General features: G+C 43.8%; 1 protein-coding gene across 1 annotated transcript; it reads right to left on the reverse strand.

Moving 5' to 3' along the window:
- Positions 1-6,941: 6,941 nt before the first annotated feature.
- LOC101612563 (COMM domain-containing protein 6-like) lies at positions 6,942-7,208 on the reverse strand. Its single transcript, XM_045148612.1, has one exon. It carries the CDS (start codon positions 7,206-7,208, stop codon positions 6,942-6,944), a length of 267 nt encoding a protein of 88 aa, XP_045004547.1.
- Positions 7,209-14,222: the final 7,014 nt, after the last annotated feature.

The raw sequence follows: 14,222 nt of genomic DNA on the forward strand, positions 1-14,222 counted from the left end.
CTTGATCTTAGGTTTCCAGCCTTGGAAGTCATGAGACAATAACTTTCTGTTGTGTAAGTCACGTGGTCTGTGGTGCTCTGTATGGCAGGCAGAGCAAACGGATACAGTATCCATCCAAGGGTGACCTTAACTTTTCTTTATGAATTTTCTGTTCCCACAGCAGTCTGGTTCTTTTGAACGGAGCTGGCCTGGGCACTTGTTTATTTATTATTTATTCTTGCACATTATCAAGTACCTGTCCTGGCTCAGCTCAAGCACATACCTGTGCGTCACCAGCTTCCTGCTGTCAAGGAGGTATTATTTATTGTCTTACATCTTACCTCCAACATGAGCTGCACCCCCGTGCCCTCTTCAAGTGAGAAATGCAAACATTCACCAAGATAAAAAGGAGATGGAAGAGGCATTAAAAATAAATTAATGGCCCGAGTCCACATTTATAGATGGCTCTGAATGGGTTTTTGCTTCTTTTTGTTTTTAAATAGGAGTTTTCCCTTCGTAGGATGCCTTATTTAATCTGGAACTCAAAGAAGAGTGGCCGAGGAGGATGATGGACTTCTTCCTGTCATTATGAATGTGGCTCCAAGCGCCCAGCACAGTCAATTTGGAAGCTGTTCTGATGATGCGCAGAGCTATTGATTTCCTAGCATGTGTGTTTCCAGAGACTTCCAAGATCAGTGATGAGCTCAGTTTCTTCCAGCACTGTTAGGATTGTTCCTCCTCTTGGCAAGGAGGGCGAGAGGTGAGACGAACAATCAGCCTATACAAGGGTCCCCTACTCCTACCCAGCTTTTCCACCCATGAGCTTCCCAGGCCTGGTCTGGTCCTGGTTGCCAGAAACACCTAGAAGAAATCCCATTCCACCCCACTCCGAGAGTCCCAGCCATGACACATCTGCCTCCCCAGCTCCCCTCTTGCAAATGTGCTCTGCAGACCTTTTCAGACAAGCCCGAGTGGCTCGGTGCAGATCCTCATCTTGAACGCGCCTCGCACACTTCTTAATCCCCTCCAGAACTTGAACCGTCATCACAAACCACAGAAAGGGTATTCTTCCCAGGGAGAGCCATTCATCACGACTGCTCCCTGTCTCCTCTCCCAGCCGGGGAATGACTTCCGTTTTGCCAATGGGAAGAGGGAGCCAACAGGTATTTTCAAAAGTGGCTTCTATCCACGGGAGGATCAGAAAGAAAATATCCCCTCTGAGCATTTAGTCACACACTTCAAAGGGAACAACAGTTTCCGTCTTCATTTGCATCGTGCAGGCATTAGATGTGGTCCAGTTCCACCGAGCTCCACTTGAGGAGGCAGGAGTGCAGCACTTTTCAAGCCCTGACGGAGACAGAGCGAAAATGCAGCCAGGCAAATGATACATCACCCTGCCAAGCCATTTTCCATTTTTAAAAGGACAGAACAATTTTACATTATTGCTAGAGCCTCTTTGCAGAGGCTGGCCTGTCTGAAACGTGTTGGCGGGTCCCAGCCTGCTGCTTCTCGGTGCTGTGGGAACCACAGTCTACCTTTGGGTCTTGAACCTCCAGATGTGAGAAGGGCAAATAACAACCCCCTTTTTCCTTTAGCACAGGCTAACTGGACTCTGGTATGTAGAAGTGTCCAGTTGAAACACCACCCACCATGCTTCACCAGAGGGAGTTTATGCCTGATCCTTGGGGCTGAGGGGCGAGCCTATGGGGAGGAGGAAAGTCCTAGGCCCTAGGGAGAAAGTGACTACTGTTGTTTGGTTACAAGTATAAGTTATATCTACTACATTACCCTTGAGAGACTTAGGCACATGCCCATATATTAGGGCTGCTCTCATTTTTGGTTGGAAAAGTTTTTCTTTTCAGATGGCGGTGACTGCTGGGGAGTCTGCCATACTCGACAACATGCTCGAAGAGGTGATGGCTGAGTGTGCAGCGCTCAATGAAGCATCCATGTCACACCCTCCAATAAGCAACTCAGGGACTAGAGTAGAGAAGGTGGTGGAGGTTATGTGGAAGCCAGGGGTGGGGAGGAGCACTTTGGAATTCTGTCTTCCACACACAAAATGGCCATGGCATTCATGACCTCACCATGGCTTCGCTGCCAGCATGAAACCCTCACAGTGTTGGGCCCATCAACCTGTTATCATGGATGATGGCAAAAAACAAAACAGAAAAAAAGACATCAGAGCCGGGCGTCGTGACACACACCTTTAATCCCAGCACTCAGGAGGCAGAGGTAGGAGGATCACCATGAGTTCAAGGCCACTCTGAGACTACATAGTGACTTCTAGGTCAGTCTGAGCTAGAACAAGACCCTATCTTGAAAAACCAATAGTAATAGTAATAAAAACATCAAAATAGGAGAGTGAATAGTGGGAAGGAAAAGAGAGTACAGTGGAAGAGGGTGGGGGGAGTTGGGTTGGGAGGTAATGGGAGGGGATTATGTAAAGACAAAAAGGGGATGGAGAGATGGCTTAGCAGTTAAGGTGCTTGCCAGCAAAGCCAAAGGACCCGGGTTCAATTCCTCAGTGCCCATGTAAAGCCAGATGCAGAAGGTGGTGCATGCATTTGGAGTTCGTTTGTAGTCGTTACTAGGGGCCCTGGCACACCCATTCCCTCTCTGTCTCTCTCTGTCAAATAAATAAGTAAATAAAAAAAATTTTATTAAAAGAGTCACCCTGGTGGAAAGAACTTGGTGTTTCAGGTCGCCTAAAGATGCTGGTTGGTGAAATGGACACAGTGCAACCAGCTGCCAAGCAAGAAAAATAAAGGAAAGCTTAGGGTTCTTCAGTGAAGTTTCCAGAAAAACCCCAAATCGTTCCAGAGATAAGACAATGAACTGTGCTCACATTTGATGGTATGAACTCTTGGAGAAGAGGAAAGCACAATTGTTTCTGGAGCAAGTGAGTGTGAATGGCTTCTAGTTAGGGCGATAAGTGAGTAAGTTTTCTGGGTCTGGAGAATCTGGGTGGGATGTTTGGTAAAATTCCTATATTGTTCTTTGTAAGGTGGCCTACACCTGACCTACTCTGTGTCCAGTGAGAGGTCTTTTCTTCAGATGTGAACCTGGAGGTTTCGTTGTCTCTAATTCTCAGCTTTGGCTGGCCTGAAAAAAATCTCAGGGGGCTGAGTGATTAATTCCAACCTGCCCTGGAAAACGCTAGTCAGCTGGCACAAGGAAATAGCATAACACAAAGCAAAAGAGCAAATTGACTTTATCTGTGGGTGATTATGTTTGACAAGATGAAAGAGAAATCTTTTGTCACTGGAGAAAATTGTGCTTTGAGAAATCTTTGCGCAAGTCTTAAGGCTGTGCTTTACACAGTTTGAATTAAAATGGAAATAATCTCCCCCTCTTCCTGTTCCTGCACCAACGAAGAGCAGAGAAACAAGAGTTCATTTTCATATGTTTACTATGGCAGAGTTTTGGAAATCAGAGCAGGTGTCCCAGGTCTGCTCCAGAGTGGCACCTCCATTAACAAGCAAAATCTCTTTCAAGAAACCTATTTTTGAATCGCTATTTACTACGAAAAGTTTAATTTCTTTCCTTTGCGTATTGTCACACATGCAGGCTGATTCTTTGTGGGTGGAATAACAAGGCAGATGGGTGTCTCCTCTAATAAAAAAGGAGAGCCAGTTTTCACTCTGAAAGGGTGAAAAGATCAGTATTGTCAAAATTACTCATCTGCTTTAGCATTTATCTCATACCCACGCTCTGACAGAATGCTTATAACTTGAAAGAACATGTTGTGGGCAAGAAAACAAACTGTTTTGACTTGATTTTGATTCTGATTATTTTGGGGCTTGCGTTTTTTTCTTTGCCAGGTTTTAAAAATTAATCTTTTAAAAATTCTAAACTCTGGGGCTGGAAAGATGGCTCAGCAGCTAAGGCGTTTGCCTGCAAAGCCTAGTGACCTGGGTTCAATTCCCCAGTGCTCATGTAAAGCCAGACACACAAAGTGGCACAAGCATCTGGAGTTTGTTTGCAGCGGCTAGAGGCCCTAGTACATCCATTCTTTGTCTATCTCTCTTCTCTCTGTCTCTCTTTGCTTGCAAATAAATAAAAATATTGGGTTAGAGGAATGGCTTAGCAGTTAAGGAGCTTACCTGCAAAGCCTAATGACCTGTGTTCAATTCTCCAGTAACCACATAAGTCAGATGCACAAAGTGGAGCACGTATCTGGAGTTTATTTGCAGTGGCTAGAGGCCCTGATGTGCCCATATTCTCTTTCCTTCTCTCTCTCACTCTGTATCTCTCTGCTTGCAAATAATTAAAAAAATTTTTTAAAAATATTAAAAAATTCTAGCTGGGCGTGGTGGCGCATGCCTTTAATCCTAGCACTTAGGAGGCAGAGGTAGGAGGATTGTCATGAGGTCGAGGCCACCCTGAGACTACATAGTGAATTCCAGGTCAGCCTGAGCTAGAGGGAGACCCTGCCAACAACAACCACAAAAATCTAAACTCCTTTAAACAGTTTTCTTCTTTCACATTTTTTGATTTTTTGCTCAAATGTCAATTTATTTGTGTGTGTGTGTGTGTGTGTGAGAGAGAGAGAGAGAGAGAGAGAGAGAGGGAATGCACATATGTGCCACGGTGCATATGTGGAGGTAAGAGATAACTTCAGGTGTCCTTCCCCACCTTCTATCTTGTTTTGAGGCAGGGTCTCTTTGTCTTATTGTTCACTGCTGCATTCATCATCCAGCTGGCCCTCAAACTTCCAGGGATTCCCTTGTTTCCTCTAGCCATTGCAAACAAATTGCAGACATATGTGCCACCATGTGCATCTGGTTTATGTGGGTCCTGGGGAATCGAACTTGAGTCTTCAGATTTTGCAGGTGTGCTGACAGCCTCACGTTGCTGGGATGAACTTCCAAACCAGGCCCAGGTATGGAGGATGGGAATTGATTTGAAGCTTACAGATCCAGAGGAGTTCTATAATGGCAGAAGAAGCTGGCCTCAAACTCAAGACAATGGGATTAAAGGCATGTGCCACCATGCCGGCTAATTTTTTAATAAAAATATTAAACTGATAATTAAAAGTACATGCATTTGTGGAGTGCTAGATGATATTTTCATACAGGTTGACAATGTAAAATGCTATTTTTCTTTCTTCTTATTCTTTTTTTTTTAACAAACCTTCCTTTACAAGTTCATCTTTTATTTATTTATTTTTTAATTTTTTTTGTTTGTTTATTTATTTGAGAGCAACAGACACAGAGAGAAAGACAGATAGAGGGAGAGAGAGAGAATGGGTGTGCCAGGGCTTCCAGCCTCTGCAAACGAACTCCAGATGCGTGCGCCCCCTTGTGCATCTGGCTAACGTGGGACCTGGGGAACCGAGCCTCGAACCGGGGTCCTTAGGCTTCACAGGCAAGCGCTTAACCGCTAAGCCATTTCTCCAGCCCATCTTTCTTCTTATTCTTTTTTTTTTTTGAGACAGGCTTTCTCACTGATCTCATAACTTACCAATTTGAACACAATAGCTAGCCAGAAACCTCTAGCATCCTCCTGTCTCCACTTTCTAAGCTCTGAGATTACAGACATATGTCACTTCTTATTTTAATTATTAATTATTAATTTCTTATTATTATCATTAGAGAGAGAGAGAGAGGGAGAGAGAGGTAATGGGTGCACCAGGACCTTTAGCCACTGCAAATGAACTCCAGATACATTTGCCATCATGTGCATTTGGCTTGTGTGGATTCTGGAGAGTTGAACCTGGGACCTTAGCCTTCACAGGCAAGCACCTTAACAGCTAAGCCATCTCTCCATCCCACCTCTTATTTTTCATTTAAAAATTTTTTTAATTTAGTCTGGCATGGTGGCGCATGCCTTTAATCCCAGCACTTGGGAGACAGAGGTAGGAGGATCCCTGTGGGTTTGAGTCCGGTCTGAGACTACATTTTGAATTCCAGGTTAGCCTGGGTTAGAGTGAGACCCTACCTCAAAATCAAAAACAAAATTCTTTTTGTTTGCAAGCAGAGACAGAGAACACACACACATACACAAAGGAGAGAGAGAGAGAGAGAGAGAGAGAGAGAGAGAGAGGGAGAGAGAGAGAGAGAGAATGGGCATATTAGGGCCTCTAGCCATTGCAAACGAACTCCATATACATGCACCACTTTATGTATCTGGTTTTATGTGGGTACTGGGGTATCAAACCAGAGTTGTAATGCTAAGTTCTTAATCATGTCCATATTAGTCATTTCTATTTAAAGTGTGACTGATGCTCTTAGTCTTTTTTTTTTTTTTGTAATGTTTAGGGCTGGAGAGATGGCTTAGTGGTTAAGATGCTTGCCTGCAAAGCCAAAGGACCTGGGTTTGATTCCCCAGTACCCATGTACAGCTAAATGCACAAAGTGGCACATGCATCTGGAGTTTGTTTGCAGAGGCTAGAGGCCCTGGCATGCCCATTCTCTCTCTCTCTTTCTCTCTGTCTGTTCTTTGTCTCTCTATGCTTGAAAATAAATAAGTAAATAAATATTGCTTAGTCTCAACAGTACACATATTACAAAGTTCATTTTAAAATATTTGTTTGCACCACCACCACTACCACCACCCACCACCACCCACCATCCACCAATGAAAAAAATATTTATTTGAAGTCAGGCACGGTGGCATACACCTTTTTTCCCAGCACTTGGGAGGCAAAGGTAGAAGGATTGCCATGAGTTCAAGGCCACCCTGGGAATACACAATGAATTCCACATCAGCCTGGGCTAGAGTGACACCCTATTTTGAAAAACCAAAGAAGAAAAAAACATGTTTATTTGAGAGAGAAGTTTTTATTTTTTGCCACTTACCTCATTTTATTATTTAAAAGACCAGAAAAATCAAAATGCAATTTTATTCAATAAATAAATATTTTATTCAATAAATACCGTGTACATTCTTTTGCTACATTCTTTTGCATCTATTATTTTACAATGATGATAGCAAAATATCAACCAAATAATCAGTTATCACACAGTTTCCATCACAGCAGCAAGTTCCTTGAACTGTCTGTAGAAATTCTGAAATTGTGGAATTGTCATGTCAATGAATTTGTTCTTTATTTGACCAGATTGATCTGCCACTTTGAGCATCATGGCCACATAAGGATACTTCAGCGATCTGCAGCTGTCCGAGCTCACAGCCATACACAACTTCCACTGAAAATCTACAAGCTGGCTAGCGACCTGGGACTTAGCATCCAGCACTGGCTCACTGCACTGAGATGCCTGCTCCATCGCGACAGAACACAGCCGCCGCAGTGCACTCGGGCGGAAGCCGAGAGGTTTTTTTGCAAGCAAGTGCCTTTAACTGCTGAGCCACCTCTCTAACCCCACTTTTTTTTTTTAATTTTTAAAATTTGAGACAGAGTGAGGGAGAGAAAGAGAGAGAGACAGAGAGAGAGAGAGAGAGAGAGACAGAGAGAGAGAGAGGTTGCACTAGGGCCTCTAGCCACTGCAAATGAACTACAGATGCATGTGCCACCTTGTGCATCTGGCTTATGTGGGACTTGGAGATCCTTAGGCTTTGCAAGCAAGTGCCATAACCATTAAGCCATCTCTCCAGCCCTATCCTCTTTTTTGAGTCAGGGTCTCACTCTAGCTTTCTTGGTCCTTTTAACTGTCCTTTTCTGATTTTTCTACTCCTCAGGGCTTCTCACGAAGACTAGAATGTCTGTGTTTATTGCTCCTCCCACTAGGATGGATGCATAGAGAGAACAGGAATCTGCCTTTTATTCAGTGATTTATTTACTTATTTATTTCTTTCAGGGCATCAATATGTAACTGTAGCTGTCCTGGAACTCACTCTGTAGTCCAAGCTGGCCTTGAACTCATGGAGATTTTGCCACCCTAGCACTGGGATTACAGTTGTGTACTACCAAACCTGGTAGTGCCAGTTGCTTGATAGGTGCTTAATAGATGCTGAATGGTTGTGTCAGGCAAAATAGTCTTAGCTTAGAAGATGAGCAAGAGGTCACTGGGGGAGCTATGTGGGTAAGCACCTTTAACTTCCTGTCTATAGAAAGGGAAGAGCACATGACTCCTGTCCATCATATGCAGCTGAGTTTTGCTGTGTAGGAAAGATAACCCCAAACATGTCACTTGGTTGTCTCACAGGTCACTATCCAATCATGCATCTCTTAGTAAGCATTCTTGCTTACCTATAAATCTATCCCTGTTCCTTGAATTCTTCCTGAATCAGTCTCAACATCTTACAAGTTCCTTTGTTAATTAAAAAGCTGAAGAAAATCCTTGACACATACTCGCTTTCTATTTGCACGAGAATCATGACTTTTATCTTGTTGAAAATCGTGATGGAGCAAAAGTGAATTATACTTCCTCCTCTAGGAAGCCTTATCTAATCCTCTCACCTTATACCATCCGCTGCTGGTTACTGCCAACTCCGTATCTCCAGCCACAGCCCCTGTGCCTCAGATGCAGATACACACTTGGCTTGATATTTCCACTGGGATAGCTAACAGACGGTTCAGAATTAGCAGCATGTCTCAGATGGAATTGTGGATTCCCACCCTCTCCTAAGCCTGCTCCTTCTCCGGTCTTTAAATGCAGTATCAGGAACTACATTTCTCAGCCTCAAATTCCAAGAACTGATCTGGCTATAGTGGAGCACATGTGTAATTCCCAACACATGAGACCAGGAGGCAGGCCAGTTCAAGGTCATCCCTGGCTACATAGCAAGTTCAAGGCCAGCCTGGGCTACACAAGACCCTGCTTCAAGGAAAAACCCAAACTGACACACAACAAAACAAAAACCAAACATGAAAATTCTTCCTCGGGGACATGCAAATAAATGCCTACTCACCCTAGATAGGGCAGACAACAAACTAAAGCATGATTGCACCAAAACCCGTTTTGATGAACCAATGATCTCGTTGAGGTTGCTTACACAGCAGAGTGAAGAGTGTGGAGACCCCAAAGTGGATGTAACAGTGGTCCTATACCAGAACGGACGACGAATTCCCCATAGTTGCTCCATGGGCCTCACTGTCCTTGGTCTCCCACCTCCTATGTCCCCCTGAGGTCTCATGCATCACCGCATACAGTTGGCATAGAGTTCTTAGGTGGGCATCTGATGACCTTCCCACATTTTTCCTTCTTTGGGGGAATGTCCACAGGCCCTATCTTGAGAGTTAGCCACAGCAAAAGAGCTCCAGATATATGTACCACCTTGAGCATCTGGCTTACGTGGATTCTGGGAAATTGAACCAGTGTCCTTTGGCTTTGCGAGCAAACACTATAGCTGCTAAGCCATCTCTTTAGCTCCTTAGCTGCTTTTATTTATATTTTTTAAAATACTTTATTTATTTATTTGTTTGTTTGTTTATTTGAGAGAGAGAGGCAGATAGAGTGAGAGAATGGGCGCACCAAGACCTCTAACCACTGCAAACGAACTCCAGATGCATGCGGCGCTCTGTGCATCTGGCTTACATGGGTACTGGGGAATCAAACCTGGATCCTTAGGCTTCATAGGCTAGTGTCTTAACTGCTAAGCCATCTCTCCAGCCCTGTTTTTATTTTTCAATTAAAATTCTTTTTATTTATTCATGAGGAAGGGGAGGAAGGCAGAGAAAGAGAAAGAATGGATACTTTGGGGTGTTTTTGCTGCAGCAAACTCCAGATACGTGCATTAATTTGTGCATCTGGCTTTATTTGGATACTGGAGGATCAAACCTGGGCTGTCAGGCTTTGTAAGCAAGTGCCTTTAATGGCTGAGCCATCTCTCCAGTCCGGGATCCTCTTGAGAGCCTGTGGAAGGAGTGTAGCAGCCCCTTCACCATGGTGATTATGATCCAATGAAGCTGATTCTGGACCTCTGGCTTCCAGAATTGTTAAGAGAACACATTTGACTTAAAGACGTGAAGATAATTTATTATTGGAATAATACTCCTCATCTAAGCCTCCACCAAATCCTCAAGTTTGCAGTGATCTCCTGCTTAGTTTCTCTGCTTCCTCTCTTACACATGGGTAGCTCTGGATGCCAGGCTTTGCAAGGAAGTACCTTTAACTGCTGAGCCATCTTCTCGGCTGCTGAAAGATCCTTTTAAAACATCCGTGAAGCTGGGGGTAGTGGTGCACACCTTTAATCCCAGCACTCGTGAGGCAGAGGTAGGAAGATCGCTGTCAGTTCGAGGCCACCCTGAGACTACATAGTGAATTCCAGGTCAGCCTGGGCTAGAGTGAGACCCTACCTCGAAAAACAAACAACAACAACCAAAATTAGTGACAGAACACTCTTCAGCTCAACACCTACCTTCCCACGCATCTGATTACCTCCAGAATAAAATTCAAAGATTTCCCCATGGAATGGAAGGATCTGTGTGGCCTGACCTTAGCCTGCACCTTGGATCCACATCCCAGCACTCTTCCCACATGGCCTCACAGTGTTCTTATAACACATGAGTGCCTCTGCCTCAGGGCCTTTGAACTTGCTATCTCTTCTGCCTAGAACATTCTTCCACCTTACCTCAAAGCTACTCCTTTCACTTCCTGCGGGACTCCAAGGGGAGACTTATCTGACCCAGTTGCCTACCCTCAATAAAAACACCTCCCACCCTAGTCTCTCATGGTATTTTAGTCCAACCATTTCTCATGGTACCATTACTACCTCCAGCCACACATTTTTGTGTTGATTATCTGTCTTTCTCATTGCCATGTCTGCTCCATGAAGGTGGAACTTTTGTCTATTTTGTTCACTGCAGAATCCTCAGCACCTGGAACTAGTGTGAAGTATGTCATAAGCACCCAGTAAATATTTGTTAAATGGGTGCACAACATATATAAATTAAACTTTTTAAAAAAATTAGTAAAAATAAATTAAATTGGGCTGGAGAGATGGCTCAGAGGTTAAAGACACTTGATTGCAAAGCCTGATGGCCTAGGTTTCATTCCCCAGTGCTAGATGCACAAAGTGGGGCATGCATCTGGGGTTCTTTTGCAATGGGAGGAAACCCTGCTGTGCTCATACTCATTCTCTATGTTTGTCTCTTTCTTTCTGTCTTTCCCTCTCTCAGATATATATATATTGGTTTTACGAGGGTGTCACTCTAGTCCAGGCTGACCTGGAATTCACTATGGAGTCTCAGGGTGGCCTCAAACTCATGGCAATCCTCCTACTTCTGCCTCCCAAGTTCTGGGATTAAAGGCATGAGCCACCATGTCCAGCTAAATAAATAAAATTAAAAAACTAAATTATATTAAATAATGAGTGCCCTTTTCTTTTCAGTTTAATCCTCAAAAGTAACTATAGGAAATGGGTAAATTTATGGTTGTTCCTTTAGGACTGTTTCTGTATATACATGAATATTGACATATGGAATAGACTTTATGTCCACTTTCTATATCCATATGAGAATAGTATGTATTATGCACTGTGCCTTTTTTCAGTCAAACATTTAATCTGAAGAGCTTTCCACATTGGCCCATACTATCAATATCCTCCAATAATCTATACCTCATCACAATATGATAATCAAATTAACAATAGCACCTTTATTACAAAAACTAAGAACTAAAATTAATACTCCTAAAATTACTAAATATGACCCCCATGTGTCGGCAGACATTGGCTTGCCCCCAGTTTTTACATGCTACATAATTTCCCATTGTTTTAATATGTAAAGAAAAACAAAGTGCTCCCTGTTGTCCTTCTTTTAAATAATTACAATTTTTTATTATTGACAACTTCCATAATTATGGACAATAAACCATGATAATTTCTCTCCACTTTTCCCTGCACAACTCCACTCTGCATCACATCTCCTCTGCCTCTCCATCAGTCTCTTTTATTTTGATGTCATTATCTTTTCCTCCTATTATGATGACCTTGTGTAGGTAGTGTCAGGCAATGCAAGGTCATGGATATCCAGGCCATTTTGTGTCTGGGAGAGAGAACTCTAAGGAGTCTTACCCTTCTTTTGGCTCTTATATTCTTTCTGCCACTTCTTCCACAATGGACCCTGAGCCTTGGAAGGTGTGATAGAGATGTTTCAGTGCTGTACATTCCTCTGTCACTTCTTCTTAGCACTATGGTGCCCTTTGCATCATCCCAGAGGTCACTGCTATCTGAAAAGAGAAGCTTCTCTAACCAAAAGTGAGAGTAGCATTAATATATGGGTATGAACATTATGAGAAGTGCGTACCAAGCAGTTTGGTGAGTGTCATATGTACATTTAGTCAGACACCAGCAGCATTACAGCCCTAGATCTCATAAGTTCCTCTGTCACAGTTAAATAATTTTAAAAAGTTTATTTATTTGAGAGTGAGAGAGACAGAGGTGGGGTGGGAAGGGAACATGCCAGGGCCTGTTCCTGCCATAAAGGAACTTCAGACATATGTGTCACCTTGGGCACCTGGTTTCCTGTGGGTGCCAGGGAATTGAAACTGGGGCCGTTAGGTCTTACAAGCAAGTGCCTTTTACTGTTGAGCTATCTTCCAGTCCCTTTTCTTCTTTTTTTGAGGCAGGGTCTCATTCTAGCTCAAGTTGCCCTGAAACTCACTCTGTAGCACAGGCTGGCCTCCAACTCATGGCAATCCTCTGCTTCAGCCTCTTGAGTAATGCCATTATAGGCACAAGCCACCTTTCCTGTCTGCAACCCTTGTTTGAAAACAGAAAAGCTAATGACAACAATGTCTCTAGGAGGCTGGAGAGATGGCTCAGGGATTAAGTGTGCTTCCTGCTGAAGCACAAGGGCCTCAGGGGACCGGATACTTGGCTTGCGAGTTCAAATCTCTAGGTCTACAGATTCTAGCTCTCCAGAGTTCGTGTATAACATGTGCCTGTAATCCCCAGTCCAGAAGGGAGCAGAGCCACACAAGCAAGCTCCAGCTCAAAACAAAACAAAACAAAACAAAACAAAACAAAACAAAACAAAACAAAACAAAACAAAACAAAACAAAACAAAGCAACAAGAACAACAACCCACCAAAACTCTACACTAGGTAGAAGGGCAAGGGCTGGGACACCTGATGTTCTATTCCTGTCACTGCAGGTGAGCTCCACCTGCCCCCCGCCCCAGACAAGCTTATGGGGCTTTGCACATAGCACACACTGCAGTATACACATCGAATGACACACACGAGCAAAGAATCTTAACAATACTTTTGGGGCTGGAGGGATGGCTTAGTGGTCTAGGCATGCAAAACCAAAGGACCTAGGACCCACGTTAGCCAGATGCACAAGGGGGTGCATGCGTCTGGAGTTCGTTTGCAGTGGTTGGAGGCCCTGGCACACCCATTCTCTCCCTCCCTGTCTCTCTCTCCCTCTTTCTCTGTCAAATAAGTAAATAAATAAAAATAAATAAATACTTCTGGGCTAAACTCTTCAATCACTCTTGTAGTTGGTAGTGGTTTGGTGGTTCTGGAATGATCCTTTATGGCCCCCCAACACTATAGTGCTAGCACATTGGAGGCTTTCATTTCAGTTGTATTTTGTTATTTTGTTGTTTTGTTTTAGACAGGTTCTCCCTAGGTAGCTCAGGTTGGCCTTGAATGTGTGATCTTCCTGCTTCTGTCTCTGCAGTGCGGGGATTACAGATGTGTCATGATGTCCCGCATATTTCAGGGGCTGACTACTCACTTGTTTGATTGAGACCAGCCTCCCAAGTGCTGGGATGATAGGACTGAGCCACTACACCCTGTCTCTGACTGACCACTTAATTTTCAACATCTAACTGAAGCTTCTTTGGAAGACGGAGTGTAGGAATAATGTACTCCGGTAAGTGTTGAGAACATCAGTAAGAAAATAAGGGAAACAAAACCCATGAGCCCTCTCCTGAGCACTCTTCACTGTGGCCTGGGGCAACATAGTAAGCAACCTTAATAATACTCCATTCACTGCCAGGACCCACCGTGAATAAATGAATGAAAGCAGAAGCAGGGATTGATTGTGTAGTTGCCCTCAACCCTCTCCTTAAAAAAAATTAGAGAGAGAGAGAGATGGGGTGGTGGTGGGGGAGGAGGAGAGAATGGGCATGCCAGAGCCACTGCCAATGAACTACAGATGCATGCACCACTTTGTGCATCTGGGTTTACGTGGGTACTGGAGAACTGAACCTGCACCCTTTGCCTTTGCAGGCAAGTGCCTTAACTGCTAAGCCATACCTCCAGCGCAGTTCTCTGTTTTATAGCCATTTAGGGGGCTTCACCAATGTCATTTCTCTCTGGGTCTAAAACAGAGGTGTGATCCTGGTTTCCCTAAAACTGTTGACTTCAGAAGTCATGAAGTTCTGCTGG

Source organism: Jaculus jaculus, chromosome 5 (genome assembly GCF_020740685.1).
Source record: "Jaculus jaculus isolate mJacJac1 chromosome 5, mJacJac1.mat.Y.cur, whole genome shotgun sequence".
In the NCBI taxonomy this organism is placed as follows: Eukaryota; Metazoa; Chordata; class Mammalia; order Rodentia; family Dipodidae; genus Jaculus; species Jaculus jaculus.

Excerpts from the sequence above, each read along its gene's own strand:
- LOC101612563 (XM_045148612.1), bottom strand. The coding sequence starts at position 7,208 with ATGGAGCAGGCATCTCAGTGCAGTGAGCCAGTGCTGGATGCTAAGTCC.